General features: G+C 43.2%; 1 protein-coding gene across 1 annotated transcript in view; it reads right to left on the bottom strand.

Annotated features, from left to right (window-relative positions):
• ASS1 (argininosuccinate synthase 1) overlaps positions 1-19,595 on the bottom strand; it is a 159,985-nt gene that overhangs the window by 65,031 nt on the left and 75,359 nt on the right. Inside the window, exons 9-10 of the mRNA XM_033961694.1 lie at positions 15,278-15,368; positions 12,271-12,355 (exon numbers count right to left, since the gene is read on the bottom strand). Coding sequence (XP_033817585.1) covers positions 12,271-12,355; positions 15,278-15,368 — 176 coding nt within the window. The remainder of the gene's footprint in view (positions 1-12,270; positions 12,356-15,277; positions 15,369-19,595) is intronic.

Raw genomic sequence — 19,595 nt, 5'->3', positions numbered from 1 at the left:
TCAAAATGTTCATCAATGTTTTCTTTTATCAGTGCTTCCGCCATTTCCCCGGAACCGAGGTCAGACTCACCGGTCTGTAGTTCCCCGGGTCACCTCTTGATCCCTTTTTAAAGATGGGCGTAACGTTGGCTATCTTCCAGTCCTCCGGGATCATGCCTGTTTTCAGGGATGGATTACAAATTTGCTGCAGTAGTTCCGCTATCTCCTCCTTTAATTCCTTCAGAACCCTTGGATAGATTCCGTCCGGACCCAGGGATTTGTCAGTTTTTAGTTTTTCTATCTGCCTGCATACATCTTCAAGACTCACTTCCATGGATGTTAATTTTTCTGCTTGATTTCCATTGAAAAATTGCTCAGGTTCCAGTATGTTGGATGTGTCTTCATTTGTAAATACAGACAAAAAGAACATGTTAAGTCTTTCTGCCACTTCTTTCTCCTCCTTCAACACTCCCTTCCTGTCTCCGTTGTCCAGCGGCCCTACCTCCTCCCTAGCCGGTTGCTTCCCAGAGAGAAGACCAAACCAGTCCCCTATCCAGGCCATCCTGCAAAAACTCTAAGATGTTAGGCAGGGAAGCGTGAAAAGAGACCACTCCACGTGCATCACACCACTCCTCAAATAGACACCAAACCCTCACATAAGCCCGAGAGGTGGAAAGCCTCCGGGACCCCAAGAGAGTTGAGATCTCTTTTTCTGAATACTCCTTCTTAACTAGGCGACCCCTTTCAAGAGCCAAGCTGTAAGACAAAAGGGACCCGGATCGAACATTGGAATGGGATCCTGGGTCAGAAGGTCATCCAAGAGAGGCAGAGGAAGAGGATCCGCCACCAGATGCCTCACCAGATCCGCGTACCATGGTCATTGAGGCCAATCCAGAGCCACCAGAACCACAAGGCCCAGATGGAGAATTATGCGGAGACGAACTCTACCCACTAATGGCCACGGAGGGAACACATACAACAGCCCCTCCGTTGGCCATGGTTGAACCAGAGCATCCAGGCCCTCAGCCTGACCATCTCTACGATGACTGAAGAAGCGGGGTGTTTTGGCATTGACACTTGTGGCCATCAGGTCCATGAGGGACTGTCCCCAAGACTGCACTATCAACTGAAAAGCCACCAGGTTGAGACACCACTTTCCAGGATCTAGCACTTGACGACTTAGGAAGTCCGCTTGAACATTCTCCACTCCGGCTATGTGGGAAGCTTAGCATGTAATTTCACACCTAACTTTGTGCACAGGCAAAAGCTGGTGTAAGTATAGCCAGCTATTATGTTAGGCATGGAAATGGAGTGTCCAGAAAACATTGGGACCCCCAAACATTTTTCCAAATAACCCAAAATAAATGTGTTATTAAAAAATTTATTACTCTTATTGACAGATGTAACTGAAATATATTGTAAAAACTGGATGATTCCTGTTTTCAAAATGATCCCGAGGAAGTGACCATTAAGGTCCATTTTAGCAAAATGGATTTAGCAAAGAAGACAAAGTTGCAGTTAAATTTTTGAAAACAAAATAAGGCAAAAAGCTCAAAAACGTTTGCTAAGGGAGTTCCCTAATAAAGGCTAGACTGGACTAATGTACAGGGTGCTCACAAAAACACTCCTTGATTTTAAATGGTTACAAAATCAAAACTTATTGGAATATGTTTATAAATAAGATGACAGCAAAGTCCCCAAAAGCACGGTTAGCAAGATCTTACACAACTGCTTGCACTTTCACCCTTATAAGCTGCAATTGGTACAGAAGTTACAACCTTCAGACATTGCAACACGACAAAATTACCAGGTGTTCCTCAAGTGGCACCCGAGATCACCGGACATTACTATTTGTGACTTTTTCCTTTGAGGGTACATGAAAGACAGAGTGTACGTACCTCTACTACCCGCAACTATGAATGATCTGCAGAACACATCACGCTGGATATGCTTTGGAGAGTCTGGTCCGAGCTCGATTATTGCATCGATGTTTGCCGAGTAACATGCGGGGCGCACATCAAGTGTATGTAATCAACACCGCATGAAACTTTATGAGTTGATGAAACTGTAGCCTCAAAGGTGAAAGAATATTCCAATAAATTTTGGTTTTGTAACCATTTAAAATCAAGGAGTGGGCACTCTGTATTTTCTTGTTTTGTTTTAATTAGAAGCATTTATTGAAACTCAAGAGTAATACAACAAGCAACTTAAAGCTCACAACACAAACATATCAATAGCATGTCAGTATCCAGAGAACCCCTAAGTTAACAGAAACTAACATTATCTTGTGACATACTTCCAATTTGTATGGAAGGGTTTTATATAAAGAGCTAGAAACATAGGTAACAGTGCACAAGAAAACAGTATAAAAAGGTCACAATCTCCATGTGTAAAAAGTGACTTATAAGCAATTGCCATGAGCTAGCAAGAAAGGGGATAGATTCCCATTTGGAATATGTTCATTTGCAAAGTGCTACAAGATGTTCCATCTCACAAATATACCAAACTTTGGAAATCCAGGCAGATAAAGAAGATGTTTCCAGTGCTTAGCAAAGTTTAAATGAGCCGCAATCAGCAAAGATTGGTTAAAAGTCAATCCTGGCGGTTTCGTCCCAAAGAGAAAAACTGCAGGGTGCCATTTGATGGGACGTCCAATCAAAAGTTGCAGGCTGTGTTGAACTGAATGGGCTTTACAAGTCCACCAAAGATGACCCATAGTGCATAGTGCATGGACCTGAACAGCCCTTCCAACAGTTAGAAGAAAAATTTGAAAACATATGATGTAGGCGTGCAGGTGTAAGATACCATAGATATATCACTTTAATTGCATTTTCCTTAAATATCACTGCCACAGAAGATTTCAATAATGCCTTTTCAATCACTTTCCAATCATCCTCTCCCAATACCACCCCCAGCTCCCTCCCTCAGTTCAATCTATGTAAATAATGAGGAGGAGAAGAGGGGGCCAAATATTGATATAAGCAAGTAATAAGGCCTCTCATGCTTTTAGAGTCCTCACTAAGGTCTTCCAAAAAAGAAGCCTCCCGCAGTATGATGTTAAGTATACGAGGCTGAGTAAGAAAGTATTTAAGTTGAGTGTAGGCATATACATTGTGAAGATGATAATCAACCTGCAAGATGATAAAGGGGATAAATTTGTCATCATCAAAAAAATGGCCCCACATATCCAAGCCAACTGCAGACCACTGGGCAAATACAGGACTATGCATCCCTGGGGGTAAAAGAGGATTAGAAGCGATAGAGAGTGTCGTGAGAGAGTAGAAGTATAACAAAGGGAATCCCAGAAAAAAGGTAGAGTATATAGGTGGAGGGAGATCTGGGGGAAGACACTGAAATTTAGAAGGAAGCCATAACAGATGTTTAAACTGACATTGGCCTACCAAGTGAACCCACAATTTATGAACATCATCATGAAACCATTCAAAGGCACCTCTAGCCTGCGCTGCCTTATAATATCACAAAAAATTTGGCACACCAAGCCCACCGTTCTTTCTATCTTTATACTGAAAAGTGCGTGGGAGTCTAGGATGTTTATTATGCCATACAAAACAAATGAAACGGTAATGCAAAGCAGACCAAAAAATCTCGCAACAGTTTAAGATGGGAGTAGCTGGAACAAGTAAAGCAATCTGGGCATCACTTTCATTTTCAAAGTGGCAATTCTACCAAATCAAGACAAATCTGCAGAGCCCCAGCGTTCTAAATCATTACGGATTTCTCTACTCAAGGCAGGGTAATTAGCATAAAATAAATCCTCAACGAACCCCCAGATATTTTATACTCTTGGTAGCTCATCTGATATGAAAGTGAGAAGTTAAAGTGGAGGTAAGAGAGGGAGATAACCCTATAACAAGACTAAATGTCTTCGTCATATTAACTTTAAAACCCAAAACTTCAGCATAGGCAGAAATTTCCTTCATAAGGTTAGGAAGATTAATGGATTAGTAAGAGATAGTAAAACATCATCTGCAAATAAAGCTAACTTATATTCACGATCCCCCACCGGAATACCTGGATTTACCCGAACCGCAGCTGCAAAAGGTTCCATAACCAATGCGAATAACAAGGGAGACAAAGGGCATCCTTGTCGAGTGCCCTAAGATAAGGGGAACATAACATAGTTACCACCACTGACCCTTACACATGCAACTGGAGATTGATAGAATGCTTGGATCCATTTAAAGAAAAGAGTCCCAAAGCCAAATTTGTGCAATGTATTATCCAGAAAAGGCCAGTGAACCCAGTCAAATGCCTTTTCCGTGTCCAGTCCAAGAAAACACGTCGGAAGACCTCAGGTGCACAAGAGATAGTTAAGGTCAATCATCTGGCGAACATTATCAGAGGCCTGACGACGGGTAACAACTCCTACCTGATCTGGGTGGATCAAGTCTGGAAGGACAGCAGTTATGCGGTTAGCCAAAACCTTGGCCAAGATCTTAACTTAAGGATAGAAATAGGTCGAAAAGTACAATCCGGATGGTCCTTCTCTGGTTTAGGGAGAACCGCAAACCAAGCCTCCATCATAGAAGGTGGTAAAGCACCATCCTCACATATGGAGTTAAGGATCAGGGTAAATAAAGGAGCCAAATCCAACACAAATGTCTTGTAAAACCATCCAAACCTGGAGATTTATCTGTAGGTAAATACTTCAACACTTTCTGAACCTCCTGAACAGGAGCCTCTGAGAGAGCAGTGTCAGTGAGAGAGAGTAGGGAAATCAATACCAGCCAGATAGGTAGAGATGGAAGACAGATTAATAGCAGGATCTTTAGTGTATAAATTGTGGTAAAACTTTTGAAAACGCTGTCATAAAGAGTTATTAATAATCCATTTTCTATCCTTATCTTCTTCATGAAGATTAGGGACTGTAACCCATATAGGTGCATGGTCAGAGACAGTGAAGTGACCAATAACCGCTTCACATGAAAAGTCAGGCAAAGCCCCATCCAAGAAAATATAATCAATTATTGAATAATAATTGTGTGTATGAGAGAAAAAGGTGTAGTTCCTCTGCTGAGGGTGGCCAAATCTCCAAGCATCAATCAGTCCCAGAGTTTTCACCATACTAGACAAGGCTCTGGACATCTTAAAGTCAGTGTGAACTGATTTGGCCGAGCGATCCAACAGGGGTTACATAGTTGCATTAAAATCGCCACTAAGAATCAGTTGGCCTTGGACAAAGCTCTGCAGGACTGAAAGAAAAGAAGAATAAAATTGATCCTGGTGCTCATTAGGAGAATAAAAAGAGGCAATCATTACCTCTTCTTGATCTATCAGCAAATGAAGTAACAGGTAACGACCCTCTCTATCTCGTTTGAAATGAAGAAGCTGCACCTGTAAAGAGGAATGAAATAAAACAACCACTCCATGTGTCTTGGCATCAGAAGAATTAGAAGCAAAATATCGTACAGGAAACCGGAGATGGGCTAAAAGCCTCTCCTAGCGCTTTAACAAATGGGTTTCCTGTAGCAAAACTATATGGGGAAGAACCCCCATATATGGAGAATTTAAGACCTTGATATTATAAGATAACACTTTTAAATCAGTCCACATGGGTCAAAAAAAAAAAGAAGATTTTCTCTCAAAGCTAAACATAAGGCTTGTGCATCTATTCAGCCCAAAAACCCATATAACCCTCCCTCCTACCCCCCCAACCCATTCAAACTCCCCCACACACGCTAGCCAAGTATTCACAGCAATATCACCAAAACCATCCACCAACTCAGTGTGCACCGCCATGAAGCCCCCCCCCCCACTAATCCAAGAAGAGGGGAGAGCACACAACGGGACCACCCAAGGTCCTGCATCGACATTACCAAATACACTCATTTTCCCTCTCCCGTCGCACTCACACCATTCAAAGAAAAAGAAAAAAAAAAAAAGATTCACTACAGAACATAGCCTATGAGGTCTACTCTCAATATAGTCCAACAGGTATAAAACTAATAGACAGCACAGCTTATGCAACTACAAGTTAGGTAAACCGGAAGTCATAGAAGGCACATAACTCAAACAATGTCAGGACAAAAGTCAAGATGCACCATCCACCAAAGTAGCAGCCCTTTGTTTTGCCTGGATCCAGAAGGGGCCCACTGCCAATGCTGCAATTTAGCTCTCGTGGCGGGAGCAATAATATTAGGAGGCTGTGCTGCATTAGCGAGGCCTAGCTCATGCAAAATCTGCCAGGCCTCTCCACAGGGAAACAGAGAGCAAAAGGAAAGGCCCATCTATATTTAATGTTAGCTTTAGTCAGCAGTTCAAGGGATGGTTTCAAAGCCCTGTGTTGTTGAAGGGCATAGGTGGATAGATCCTGATAGATCGAGATTTTTGCATCTTGATAATGTAGATAAGGAGTGAGATGGCCCTTTCCTAAAACCTGCTCCTTATCAGCAAAAGACAAGAAACATGCTACGATGTCTCGAGGTCTATTCTCTTGAGGATGTACCAAGGAACGATGAGCTCTTTCCAAAGACAAAGTGGTCATGTCCCCCTTGAGCTCGAGCAAGGTGCAGCAAATAGTTTGCATGATGGTAGAACCATCTGTGGCACCACCTTCATGGACACTTCAAAACCTCAAATTATTTTGACAACCACGATTTTCAAGATCATTCATCTTATAGAGCAAGTCATCATATTGCATAGTAAGTTTATTGGTGCATTCTTTAGTTGTAGCCAAAAATTTGTCATGTTCCTCGAGTTTAACCTCTGCTTCCATTACACAGCCATCCAGTTCTCTCAAGTCCGCTCCCAGGGTCTCCATGCAGTCTAGAATTTCTTCACGAAGAGGATTTAATCTTCTTTTGAATTTCTTGCAAGATAGTCATCAAGGCCCAAGGTAGCTTTTGCCCCTTGCTACCACATGGTAGGATATCACAATTGGAATGATGTGAATCTGAGTCTGATTCAGAGTCCAGGGCCTGGGAAGCATGGCGTCGCAGGTTTTTTGCAGCTGATTGTACCATGGCTTTGTCCGCTTCTTTGCGCACGGAATTTCCAGATTTACTCATAGTAGCATGGAATCGCTAGCTAAAAATGCCAGGTTCAGCAAGAAATAAGCAATTTGAAAGAGATTAGATGGCTTTTCATGAGGGTGCTTTGGGAGATAAAAGCTAAGCTAGCATTCGGCATGCTGACATCACTTCCTCCTCCAACTAATGTATTTTCAAATGTATTACAAAACCAAGCAAGATGTTTTTAGCGCTGGCTGACACGCTGAATGCTCTGCGCTGCTCTGATGTTCATAGGACCTCTATGACCATCGGACTAGCACAGAGCATTCAGCGTGCCGATAGGCACCAAAAACCTCTTGTGCGGTTTTGTAAAAAGAGGGAGGGGGTAAATGTTTAAACAATTGCAAAGTATTTTGAAACTATGTAAGGGTTTACTTGTTTTCCAGCCACCTTGTAAAATTGTGTGCCTAAATCCTGGAAAAGCCCATAGCCCGTCCATGCCCCTTCCCTGGCTACATCTCTTTTGGCATTACACGCGAGATGTGGGGGAGGTGCAGGAGGAACTGTCTACTGTTAAGATAAGTGACGGGTTCCCTATAATCACAGCGCTAATAGGAATATGAAAACTATTAGACTTGAGTTATATATAAAAAAACAATTGATACATCGTTTTTAAAAAAAAATCCAAATACATGAAAGAAAAGAAAAAATACAGAATGAAATAAAGTCAATGAAGTTATTAAATCTGGACTGATACAGAATAAAGTCTGGACTGGTGCAGAATGCAGTGTGGTGCCTAGTTACAAACAGAAGGTTCATACAAATGTCTTAAATTGATATAAATAACATTGGTTGAAGAGTAATATTTTTGTAATATCTTTGGAAGTAAAACTTGACATAAGATCAATTAATTGAGTAATCAACAGGTGATAATTATTGGGTTATACAATAGGAGCACTTGAAGTGACATGTACTAACTAACTAAAAGATAAATGAAATTAGTATATTAAAATTAAAAGGCAAGTTTTAATAACACTTGCATTTGAGATTGATGAAGAATGGGGTGTGTAAATCCCAAGTGGAAGCTTAATGCTGACAATCCCGGGTATCACCGCTGAGATCTGTGTTTGAAAACCTGCATTAGGTTGGGGATTTTTTTTGAAATGAAAGAGTATCACATTGATTCCCACCTTTAAGAGATTTTTCAATTTAAATTTGAGCCAGTGTGTGGATAGTGGGTTATAGAACAGGGACATAGGGCAGATCTGCATGTAAATACTAATGACTATCAATTAATGCTTGTTAATGGCAATATTTGATTTTTATCACCTAAATCAACCAATTAGTTGAAGTGCAGATCTGTGACCTGCACCCAAAATTGCATGCCTAACGTTAGTCAATGTATACAGAATCCAGGGACATGTGTCTCCATTGTCTCGGTGGAACCTGCATATTCTCATTTCAAAATCTTCATACTCTATCCCAGTGGTCTCAAACTCAAACCCTTTGCAGGGCCACATTTTGGATTTGTTGGTACTTGGAGGGCCTTAGAAAAAAATAGTTAATGTCTTATTAAAGAAATGGCAATTTTGCATGAGGTAAAACTCTTTATAGTTTATAAATCTTTCCTTTAACTGTTAAAGGATGTCAGAGAGGAAAAAAGACTGCAGCAAGGGAGCCGACTCTTGATCATCGCATCCAGACCATGGGCTGCAGAATAGTACCTGGGAGGCCACATGCGACCCGCGGGCCACGAGTTAGAGATTGCTGCTCTAACCTATCCATGTAGGAGGAACTTCAACATTTACTCAGATTTTCTCATGGTAGTTGTGGGGGCTGAGGGAATGGCTGGATAAGACAGTAGCAAAGCTAGACAGCCAATTTTGGGTGAGCCTGAGAAGTGTGACTGTATGAGCACACCATTGAGCCCTGCCTTCCCCCACCTCCGGAGCTGGGGCTGTGGCGGGCTGTGACTCACTCTTCCTCAGAGGTGGTATGCTGGGTTGCACGTGCGGTATCACTGTGAGCGGGACTGGTGCTGCATCTGGCCCTGGCACCACCACATGCTCGTGCTGCTGGGTGGGCCTGAGCCGAGATTGGTTGCCAGGGGTATATCTACCGGCAGGCCTTGCCCAACCAATCTTGGCTCAGGTCCGCCCATAGACATGCCCCTGGAATAAGAGCATGCTCATGACGAAGATCAGTCATGCATATAGCATTTAAAAAAATCATTTTAATGAATAGGTTGCTTTGGATATCCTTAGTCTGGGGATCTATGGGCTCCTGTCTCAAAATATGCTCAAACCATGCTGAGATAGCCTACCAAAAACAAGACCTGAAAGGTTTTAAGAACATAAGAATTGCCACTGTTGGGTCAGACCGGTGGTCCATCATGCCCAGTCCATCATGCAGTCCGCTCACACGGCGGCCCTCTGGTCAAAGACTAGTGCCCTAACTGAGACTAGCTCTACCTGCGTACATTCTGGTTCAGCAGGAACTTGTCTTTTATTAACGAAATGCAGGTAATCATTAGGTCCCAGGGAAAAAGAAGGGGGGATTAGAAAGGAGGCAAGGGAGAAAAGCCTGAAACCAGCACCAAGACAGAGAGAATGGCTTATGAGGGTAATTTTTAACCAGTGCACACTGGAACAAAGACTACGCTTTACATCAGTTTTTTTAAAAGTGAATGAACAAATGGAAATTTTGATTGATGTTGGATGTTGTTTTGGAAGTAGGAGAATTATCCTTGATATTTGTCAATGTCCTTTAAGCTTTTTTGTTCTTTTTTAGTTGCTAATAAAGAAATTTACACATAAAGCAAATGTAAGCTTAAATTTTGCTTTGCCGCCAGCACTCATAGACAGTTCCACATTCTTTTCCTGTGGGTACACTTTTGATTGAAAAGTCCACAAGATGACTGAAAATACCAAGTGTATTGTGGTGTAGCAAGGGCAGTTTGCGCTTGGGTTGGAGGTGTCCAGCATCATCACACCCTGATGTGCTCTTTGCCACTCCGGCATTGCTGCACCTCCCCCCTTCAAAATTTTGCCAGCAGACTCTCCAACCAGTTGCTTGTACTGGCTGAGTGTTCCATGTGAAGCCACTTCCTGGTCTTGTGAACAGGAAGTGACATCTGAAGGATGGATAAAGTTGGCATGAGCAGTGACTAGGAGAGCCTGCTTGTTGCCAGCGAAGATTTGAAGAAATGGGGGTGGAGTACATTTCAGAGACCCCTCTTATTGCTGGAGGGAGGGGGGAAGAAGAGAGGTGCCAATGCCCTCATCAAGATAGTGCACAGGATGCTCTGCCCCCCCCCTAACTATGCCACTGCATGTTTGTTTGTGAGTGTGTGTCTGGCTAGTGGAGAGGAGAAGGCTAAGGGATAGGGAGCTTATATTATCACTAGTCTTTAAGCCCGTTACATTAACGGGTGCTAGAATAGATGTGTGTCTGTCTTTCTTTCTCTCTCTCTCTCTCCTTGGCCACTTTCTGTCTGTCTGTCTGTCTTTCTTTCTGTCTCTCTCTTTCCTTGGCTGTCCACCACCACCCCTTGCCTGCTCCCCCCTGTCCAGCAGTAGCCCTTCTTCCTTCCTTTTACCTCCCCCCTTTCCAGCAGCACCCCCTTCACTGCTCCCCCTGTCCAGCAGCAGCCCTTCTTCCTTTGTTTTACCTCCCCCCTGTCCAGCAGCACCTCTTCCCTGCTAACCCTGTTCAGCAGTAGCCCTTCTACCTTCCTTTTACCTCTCCCCTGTCCAGCAGCACCCCTTACCTGATCCACCTGTCCAGTAGTACCCCTTCTCCTTTCCCTGCTCCCCCTGTCCAGCATCCGCTAGTCAGGGCAGCCTCGGGGTTTTTGCTAGGCCGGCCCACCTCACATTATCAAAGTGGGCCGCCCTAGCAAATGCCCCATGGCTGCTGCATTTGCTGGTCCGGGGGTGAGAAGAGGTGTCCCGGCAGCGGCAGCGCAGGAGTCAAACTGCCACCACCGCTCAAATATCTCCACGCACTGCAAGCCATCGTGAGCCGCCCCATGTGCCGCAAATCGAATTCGGCAAGGAGGCACACAGCATGGTGGCAGGGATCACAAAACCCTTAGGGTTTTATTATAGAGGATTGGAAATAGGGGAGTCAATTCAACACCAGCATCTAGACCATTTGAGGGCATCATCTTCCATGTCCCCCCAAAACACCACCTTTGTTTGATTTTAAACATCCCTCAGTAACCTTTAGCTAAAGGTGTCTTAAAAAACACATATTATGAAACATTGCATAGACTTTTCAGACACACCAACGGAAGGACATTTTTAGATGGCCAAGTAATATTGCAAGCACAACATTTTTTATCCACATTAAGGGCTAGATTCACTAAGCTCACTGATCGTGTTTGCGATCGTGCACTGACCCGATTCACTAATCTCGTGGTCTATCATCCTCCGATCCGATCCACGCATGTAAATGAGGTAAATCGCATGCAAATGTAGGAAAGCAGCGATTCACTAAACAATTTAAGGAGCACTGACTGGGCTGGCCGATCCAAAAACAAGTGAGTGCTGAGGATCAGTCGCTTGTGCAAAAACCCTGCTCTCTGCCCCAACTCTCCTGCTCTTGCCGCCCTGCTCTCTGCCTCGACTCTCCTACAATTCTCAAGCCTGAAGATGGAATAAACTTCAACTGTTTCCATAAACAACAAGCTTTTCTTTCTTTTCTGTCATCTCTAATTTCAAGTGGCGATCTGTTTGCAGCACCTCTGTGGCAGCCTTATCCCTCTCACACTCTGCCGGTTCCATCCCTGTCAAATAGCCCAGACTCTCCTGCTCTCTGCCGCCCTCCCCGCAGTGCAAGCCCATGGTTTTAACCCACAGGTTTAAAGCGGGGCTGCAATGCGGGGAAGGGCGGCAGAGAGCAGGAGAGTTGGGGGCAGAACGGACCTCTTCATTTCGGTCTCCTTTAAAATATTTTCGGTCTCCTTTAAAAACATTAGAGTCACCGGGAGGGGAAACTTTTGCTTGACGTTGGAAGACAAACCACGTTTTCTCCTGTCGGGGCTGAGAAGAAATTAAAAAAAAGGTTACCAGCTCTGTAAGCATGCGTGGACCATCTACAGGCAAAGAAGATGGTCTGCGCATATGTCAGGATCACTCTCCAGCAATCCGTGTGGTTGGTGGGGGGCGTTTCTCCACTCGCCCCCATTTGCATGAAGACGAATTGTGAATCAGTCGGCCTGCCTCGGATCACCCATGGATCAGACATGATCGGGAAGATTAGTGAATCTAGCCCTAAGTGGCTTTAAAATCAGCCTTCCCATGGATAAACAACTTACGCAATCTCATTGAGGTAAAGAAAGAGTTCCAGGGAAGAATGATGATTAGATCCATCTTTCAGATTAGTGATCTGTACAGGGACACCTGTGAGGTGAGAAAAAAAAGTAGATAAAGTGATGGAGAATAATAGGAAAAAGAGACAATGCAGTCAATAGGGGAGGAATAAGGGGAGAGAACACGATTTCATACACAGATGCATAATGTGTACTCAGAACACTAAAGAACTTTCTAAAACAAAGATTAGCCCAAGCTGCTGTGCATGGAAAAAAGAGAAACAGAAAAATGGATAAAGTATCCCAACACACCTTTTTTCTGCACTTGTAGGGGCTGTGAAATTGCAACCATGCCCTTAACTAATTGAATTTCATGGTGCTCCATTGTCTTAGGAGATGCCCCTTCTGTCCCACCAGCTAGGGATGTAAGTGCGACACACACCCCCTCCTGTAACGTCTCTTTCAATGGCCACAGACAACGCATGCTTCAAGTTATCTGCCCGACAAGAGTGAATGGGGCCTGTCTGCATCCAGGCCAGCTCCACTCCATCATCAGTGCTGAGGGAAGTCTATGAATTAATTATTACACCTTATTTAAAATAAAAAAAAGGCCTCCGTTAGGGAGGAAGGGGCTGAGGGAACAGGCTCTGAAAAGAAAGAAGCCATTTTCTTAAGCAGTGTGAAATGAGCAATAAATGTATTAGGAAGCTGACAAGGGGTCTGTGTGGCCACAAAGCAAGCTGTTCCCGAGCGAGAATAATCAGCTCTCCATCTGTCCTTCCTATTAGCATTTAGTGTGCTATCAGTTGCCAATCAGGCCTAAATAGCCCCTTTTTAGTCTTTCTTGCTATTAAATGTAAGTCTGTGTAATAATGAACCCTGAGCCGTCCTTGCAGACCCTGCAACCCATTCTTTCTGTCATTGAGGGACCCCCGCTAGAGAGTCCCGCTTAGAGGGATTCTTCTTTAGGAAAGCTGCTTAGCTTTTAAAATACTTCATAATTAGATTAAAACTTCAAATAAATTAACTGAGGAATGACTGGGAAATAGCAGAGGGTAGGGAGAGAGCGAGAGCGAGGGTAAAATCTGTGTTCTCTGAAGTCATTAAAGTGTCCTGGGCTTTCTGTCTGGGTGCAGTTTGCCTGTCCATGCGTGCAACACAATGTATGTTTTTGGTATGAAACTTGTATATATACTTCTGTGTGTATCAGGATTTGCTGCCTTGTCACGTGTGTATAGGTGACTGCTGAAATGTCACACATCTCTAACTGTGATTGTGTTGTAAAGCTATGCAGTTCCCCCTGTGCGTACAATATTATATGCATACCATGGCATGTTTTCGTGTGTGTGTGTGTGCGCACATGATGAGTTATTGCTCATGCTGGTAGGATGGATAAAGAATAAACATGAAACATTGCAGGACAGGGAGTAACCAGGTCAGCTAACCCAGGCCAGGTTTTCTCTATGTGATAATTATTCCACTGAGATTCCTTAGAATGAAAATTTTGAATGCACAATATTTGGGCAATGGTAATTAGCATTTTGCTGACCACCACCAGCGTTAAATCCAGAAATTCAATGAGGGCCATGTCTGGGCATTAGGACAGAATTTCTGGATTTGTGAAGCTGACTAACATGTAACTGGTTAAGTGAGATATTCAGAACTTAAACTGGCTATGGGATACTGCATAAAGGTAAGGCTAACTTTCATGCAGTCCTTTTTATGTGGTTAACCTGACCAAGTGCTGACTCCTAACACCCCCCAAAAAGCTGGTTTTGAGTTTGGCTCTAACCAGTTATTTTCAGCAGTGCTAACTGGTTAAGTGTCATTGAAAATGACTGGTTAGCCCTGAACAGGCAATTTAACTGGCCGGGAGCCATTTCTGGCTGGTTAAATCACATTGAATATCAACCTCTGTGCTTTCTGCATGCAAGGGAGAGAAACCAGGGCTAACTTAGCTTATTCAATCAACCTGGGATGAGCTGGCTCCATGTTATAGGGGGCAGCCTAAATCAATCCTGGTTTTTATCTTCATAGGCTCTATGGGACCAATATTCAAAGCAATTTAAGTGGGCCAGGCAAGGTCTGGCCCATTTAAATAGCCCATCGGTGGCTAAATGCAGATATTCAGTGGCACTGAGTTGGGCAGTACTTCTGAATATTGGCTCTGACCAGCCCCCAAAAAGAGGGCTGGTCAAGGACAAGCCAAGGGGCAGTACTGGGGAGGAGCCAGGGTTTATGTAGGCCCTGGCTGAATATCAGGCTGCGGCCCACATAAGAATTTGTTTTGGTTTTTTTTTGTTTTAAACCTCATGCCCCCTTTCATCTCCCATCACCACCACCATGGTGTCAGATACCCGCCCCCCCCCCCCACCCCTGGCCACGTCCTCCCAATTTGTAGACAGCACCCCCTGGCCTACCACATACTTAGAGGTCCAGCAGGGGTCTTAGGAGATAGAAGAGTAGCCCCCTCACTCCTTCCTCCTTATAGCAACTTCTCAAAATTGTTGCTGCAGCGGCTCGGGTACATAGCTTGGCACTGAATATTGGGGGCTAATTCAGCCAGCAATGAAATAAATGACTCATGCTGCTGAATAGTGAGGGGGGATATGGATTTGCATTCAAAGCTTTAATAGCTCTAGAAAGCTAGTCACAGATATATTGAGCTAGTTCAGTAAAATGGTCTCAACTCCAACTTCTTTGTCAACAGTTATTTATACAGTTTCCGTGGAGGAAATGGAATTTTAAGTCTGCAGATTCAGTTTGGGAAAACCAGGACTGACCCCAACCCTAATGACCTGGTCACTTCCCCTTAAGTGCAGGCTACAACACAGCCAGGGTCAGCAACATCTCCCATTATACACCTGACTGGTATTCTCTGCATTTGGACCCCCCAGTGAACTTATATACACAGGGCTTCCTTAACCACCCCAAAGCACCTGAAGTGTTGGTTTCGCAATAGGTAATTCAGAACTGCACCTTCCACACCCACCACTTGTGCAGGGGTACTTACCCTTCTTAAACTTAATCTCCAGAACATCTGGTGTGTTTGGAGATTCTGTAGGATCTTTAGTCTTCACATACAGTCCAGAGGGAGCATGATTCTGAAAATTAAAGAGAAATATGAATGAGCGCAAATGGTACACACGCACATACAGTATAAACATACCTACATGCAAACACACACAAAGTACATGCACACATGATGCTACCCTGCACTCATGGGCCCTGCAAGTAAACAGTGAACGCTGTAATGCAGATTCACTCTGTGCTGGTTGCCAGACTGGGAACAATGGCCTAAGGAAATCACACAATTTTTCCCCTCAACTTGATCTCATCTTCTTTCCCCACCGCCCCCCTCAGCTGGAGGCCACATAGCTGCAGAGAAGGAAGTCAGGCAGCAAAGTCTGAGAGCTCACATTGCAGCCACATTCGCATACACACACACAGAGCAAGAATTGGGTTTTATTCTGCACTGACCGAAAAACTAATGAATAACTGTGACCTCAGCAGGTGTGCCAGCAGCAAGCACTCTTCTGTGGTGTCCCTGAGGTTAATACACCCAGGGGAAAAGAGAAGAGGAAAGCAAAAACCTATTTCCAAACACATCAGCCCTAATATCTATCCCTGCAGACGCTATAGTAAAGACACCTTAGTGCTTCGGACCCCACAAATAACTACCTAAAAGCGAGAGAGAGGGGAAATCAATGGAGGTAGGGGGGGGCAGCAAGGGGGCAACCATTCCTTTCTTTGAAAACCTGCTCTGAGCAATTAGTTTGTGAACTGCAGAAGCAGGGAAAGGATAGGAGGCTAGGGGCTTTCTTGTCTGCTGCTAGGAATTCTCTACACCCTTATCCATTATCCGTTACAAGGCAAGAGCCTACATAAACTTTTTGGGTTTCTGCCCTTCTCCCCTCTGCTTTTATACTGTTTTTTTGTCCTCTCCCCCCTCCCCTCAGCCTCTACCCTTTTGTTATAGGATCTGAAGCAAGCAAATAATCAAACTGAATCAAAACCAACTTATCAAACTTTTTTTATCAATATTTTTTTATTAATAGGTAATTCAACATTCAACAGACTGGAACCGTAACAGTCAGCAGTAGGCAATATTACAAAAGCAATTCCTGAAACCATAATCTAGAGTCTAATACATAACATAAGCCAGTTTCCTATATGAATGCTATTTTCTTTCCAAATATCAAACCCATGTTAACAATCACCCCTCAGGCACTTATCTTCTCATGCCCAACCCTTCACACTCATTCCATTCTTGTACCCATGCCCCTTACACACCCAGGGTTGGCTCTACATATAAGCTAAAACAACAGACAAAAACTCCACAATATTTGCGGCGTTATACTGAGGAGGTTTCATGTAGTTGCTCTAATGACAATGATTATGTGTTTCCACTGAGATTTGAACTACGCCATTTCATCACACCAGACGATGCTTTATTTGGTTGGTGGGGGGGAACTGGTCCCGATACCAGTCTCCATATTTAAACACTTTTACTGACCCTGAAGAAACCTAGGGTGAAACGGGTCCCATTGGGATCAGGATCCCTCCAATCAAGTCTTTTGATTTTGAAATCATACTATATTTTGCTATTCACATAATAAAAAGAGGGATTTTTATGACTGATGATTAAATGGTTATTCCATTCAATTGATCAGCCTTGGCTGTTTGAAATGATTTGAAGGGTGTCTGAGGTCTTTTTTTCCCTCTTTTTGTATATAAACCTTCAGCCAGGATATACAGTTTATTGTCATTTTTAACAACACAGATGCAATTATTTGAGATTGGGATTTTTGCAGCTCTACTTTTGGTGTTTATCTATATATAAGCTAGACAAGTTTACAGCTTAAGGTTTCATGCTTCACTAGCATGGAAAACGTAAATGTTATGGTAGTTTAGGGGCCACAGTTCTTTTAATGTGGCCCTGCACATACCAATCCTTCTACTCATTCCCCCTCTCACAAGCTCCATATGTCATCTCACACTCACACTCCTCATACTAATCTCAAAGTCACTCCCATTATCTCACAACCAGGCAGCCCCATATACACATAAGGGTTCATGTTGAAAAAGCATTATACGCAACTATGGGCAGTTGGCACATCCTAACAGACATCCATGCAGAGATATTACATATAGACAATCATGGAAGGGTTCTGTCTATACAGCCCTGGCTGCCAGCCATTAACCAGAAGCAGTGGTGAAACTGAGTTGACGACAGAGCCAGAAAAACATAAGTATTAAAATCCTTTTACTAAACATTGCAAGTCAAAGCCAGTTAGTTTGCAATTTTCTAACCCAACTCTGACAACCTCTATTAAATAAAATAAATAAATGGAAATAAAGTGACATTTTGGCTGGCATGCAGTCATTATGCTGAATGGCTGCTGGGCCTTTATTCTCTTTCAGAAGTGTAGTTCAGCTGACAAATCACTTGTTGCAGTATATCAGTGCCTTCCATTTATCTGTCCCTACAGGGGTGGGGGTACTGCCAGGGGAGAGAGAGAAAGGAAGAGTGTGACGGCAAAAATAAAACAGAGAGAGAGAAAAGAAAGGCAGGAAGGAGGCGGCACGGAAAGAAGAAATTGGAAGGAAATGGAGCATGAAGCTAGCTATGATGCAGAGTTATCGATGCTATAAATGGTTTATTCATGTGGGCTGATGTTGTTGTGCCGGGCATTGAATGAACTCTTTCAAAGTGCCATATGAAGTTAAAGGAAGTAAATGTCTATCTTTCTTCGTATTAAATGCCTCATTGCCCTTCAATCGAGCCCCACAGAGGCAGAAAATGGCCCAACCATCTGCTTTTGAAATCCCTGCAGTTGGCAGGTCTTGCCTGGGGAGGGGTGTGAGTATATATTGGGGTGTATCTGTATACGTGGATAGGTTTAAGACTTTCATTCTGGTCTTTTTTTGTGTAGTTCATGCTTCCGAACCTGAAGTTTTGTATGATGGAAGGAAGAACAGGAGCTTGCAGCCAATTAAATTCTGACCTATAATTAATGGATTTACCCTAGTTTTAATTTGACATCCCTCTATCATCCTTCTGGGAAGTGAGGCACCTTTACGGGTAGTGCTTTTTCCTGTAACCTCTGATGATCCAGGGATAGAAGCAATCATGGAGTCAACGCACAACCAATAGGAGGTGTTCATATAGCTAAAGCTATGCTGAATACCATTTTTTGCTATTCAGCCAATTAGAAACACCAAATATGAATAATTGGCAAAATCCCATTAACATGAAACAATATAATTTCTAATTTTTTAAATAATATTAGAAATGGCTACTATTGTTCCATATATGCCTAGGGACTCTTGCCATTCTTTTGTTATGCTTTTTGATAATTTTACTATTATTCTTTATAACAAAGGAGAATTATATTTAGAAGACTTCTGGAAATTTTGTTAAATTGATTTCAGAACACCAAATGCTATAGGTGTTCATGGGAAAGGTACGTTCTCCTTTTAGAAAAAGTGGTTCCGACTTTACCAAACAGCCTTTCACTTGTAGAGGAATGTGATGGGGTGAAGTTGCTATCACCTCAGAGAAAGCTGCATTGAAAAGCCCTATGCTAAAACCTGCTGGGTATAGACTCTTCCTAGTAGGCCAAGCGAAGCAAGCTCATTTGCATATTGAATCAAGTTGGAACAGATCTCACCCTGAGAAAAACAGGAGCTTACAGATAAGACCTGGAGTCCAGCAAGTCAAGTAAGGCAGAGGATCCTAAATGTTTATAGGTCTTTCTGTAGATTATCAAGCATAATAAAGTCCAGCTCAGGAATATCAATTCTCCACAGAGTCTTTTTGTTTTGGGAGTGGACTATGTGGTAGATGAGCTGTATGATCTGTTTGGAGTACTTAGCAAAGTCTCTGTATATGTTATCTTTGCCTATAGAATCCTGTGGATTAGACAGTGGGTGGGATATTCTGCCTCTAAAGAGACTGAGCAAATTGCCTTTCAGGTTCAACTGCTCTTTGATAAAGGGCTGGACAATCTAATGGCTAGTGTACAGGATCACAAATCTTAAGTCTCTACCAGATGACAGACCAAAGGCCCTTAAGATGTCTGCTTGAGAAAATTTTCATGGCTCTAGGCACTTTCATCAGTACTCAGCGGAACCTTCAGCCCAGAGATCCTTCCAGAGTACAAGGCAGAGATTTGGGGGAGCTAAACATCCTCAATCTTTTGAAGCCCATGTCTCAGGGACCCCAAAAAAGTAGTTATGACACCAAGACAGCAGCTGTAACCCCAGGATAGGAGGAAGGTTAACAGCTTATTGGGAGGAATGAGCAAGGTCACCACAGACCTCTGGGT

This window comes from Geotrypetes seraphini, chromosome 10, assembly GCF_902459505.1.
Source record: "Geotrypetes seraphini chromosome 10, aGeoSer1.1, whole genome shotgun sequence".
Taxonomy (NCBI): Eukaryota; Metazoa; Chordata; class Amphibia; order Gymnophiona; family Dermophiidae; genus Geotrypetes; species Geotrypetes seraphini.
This window is presented reverse-complemented; position numbering and strand designations above follow the sequence as displayed.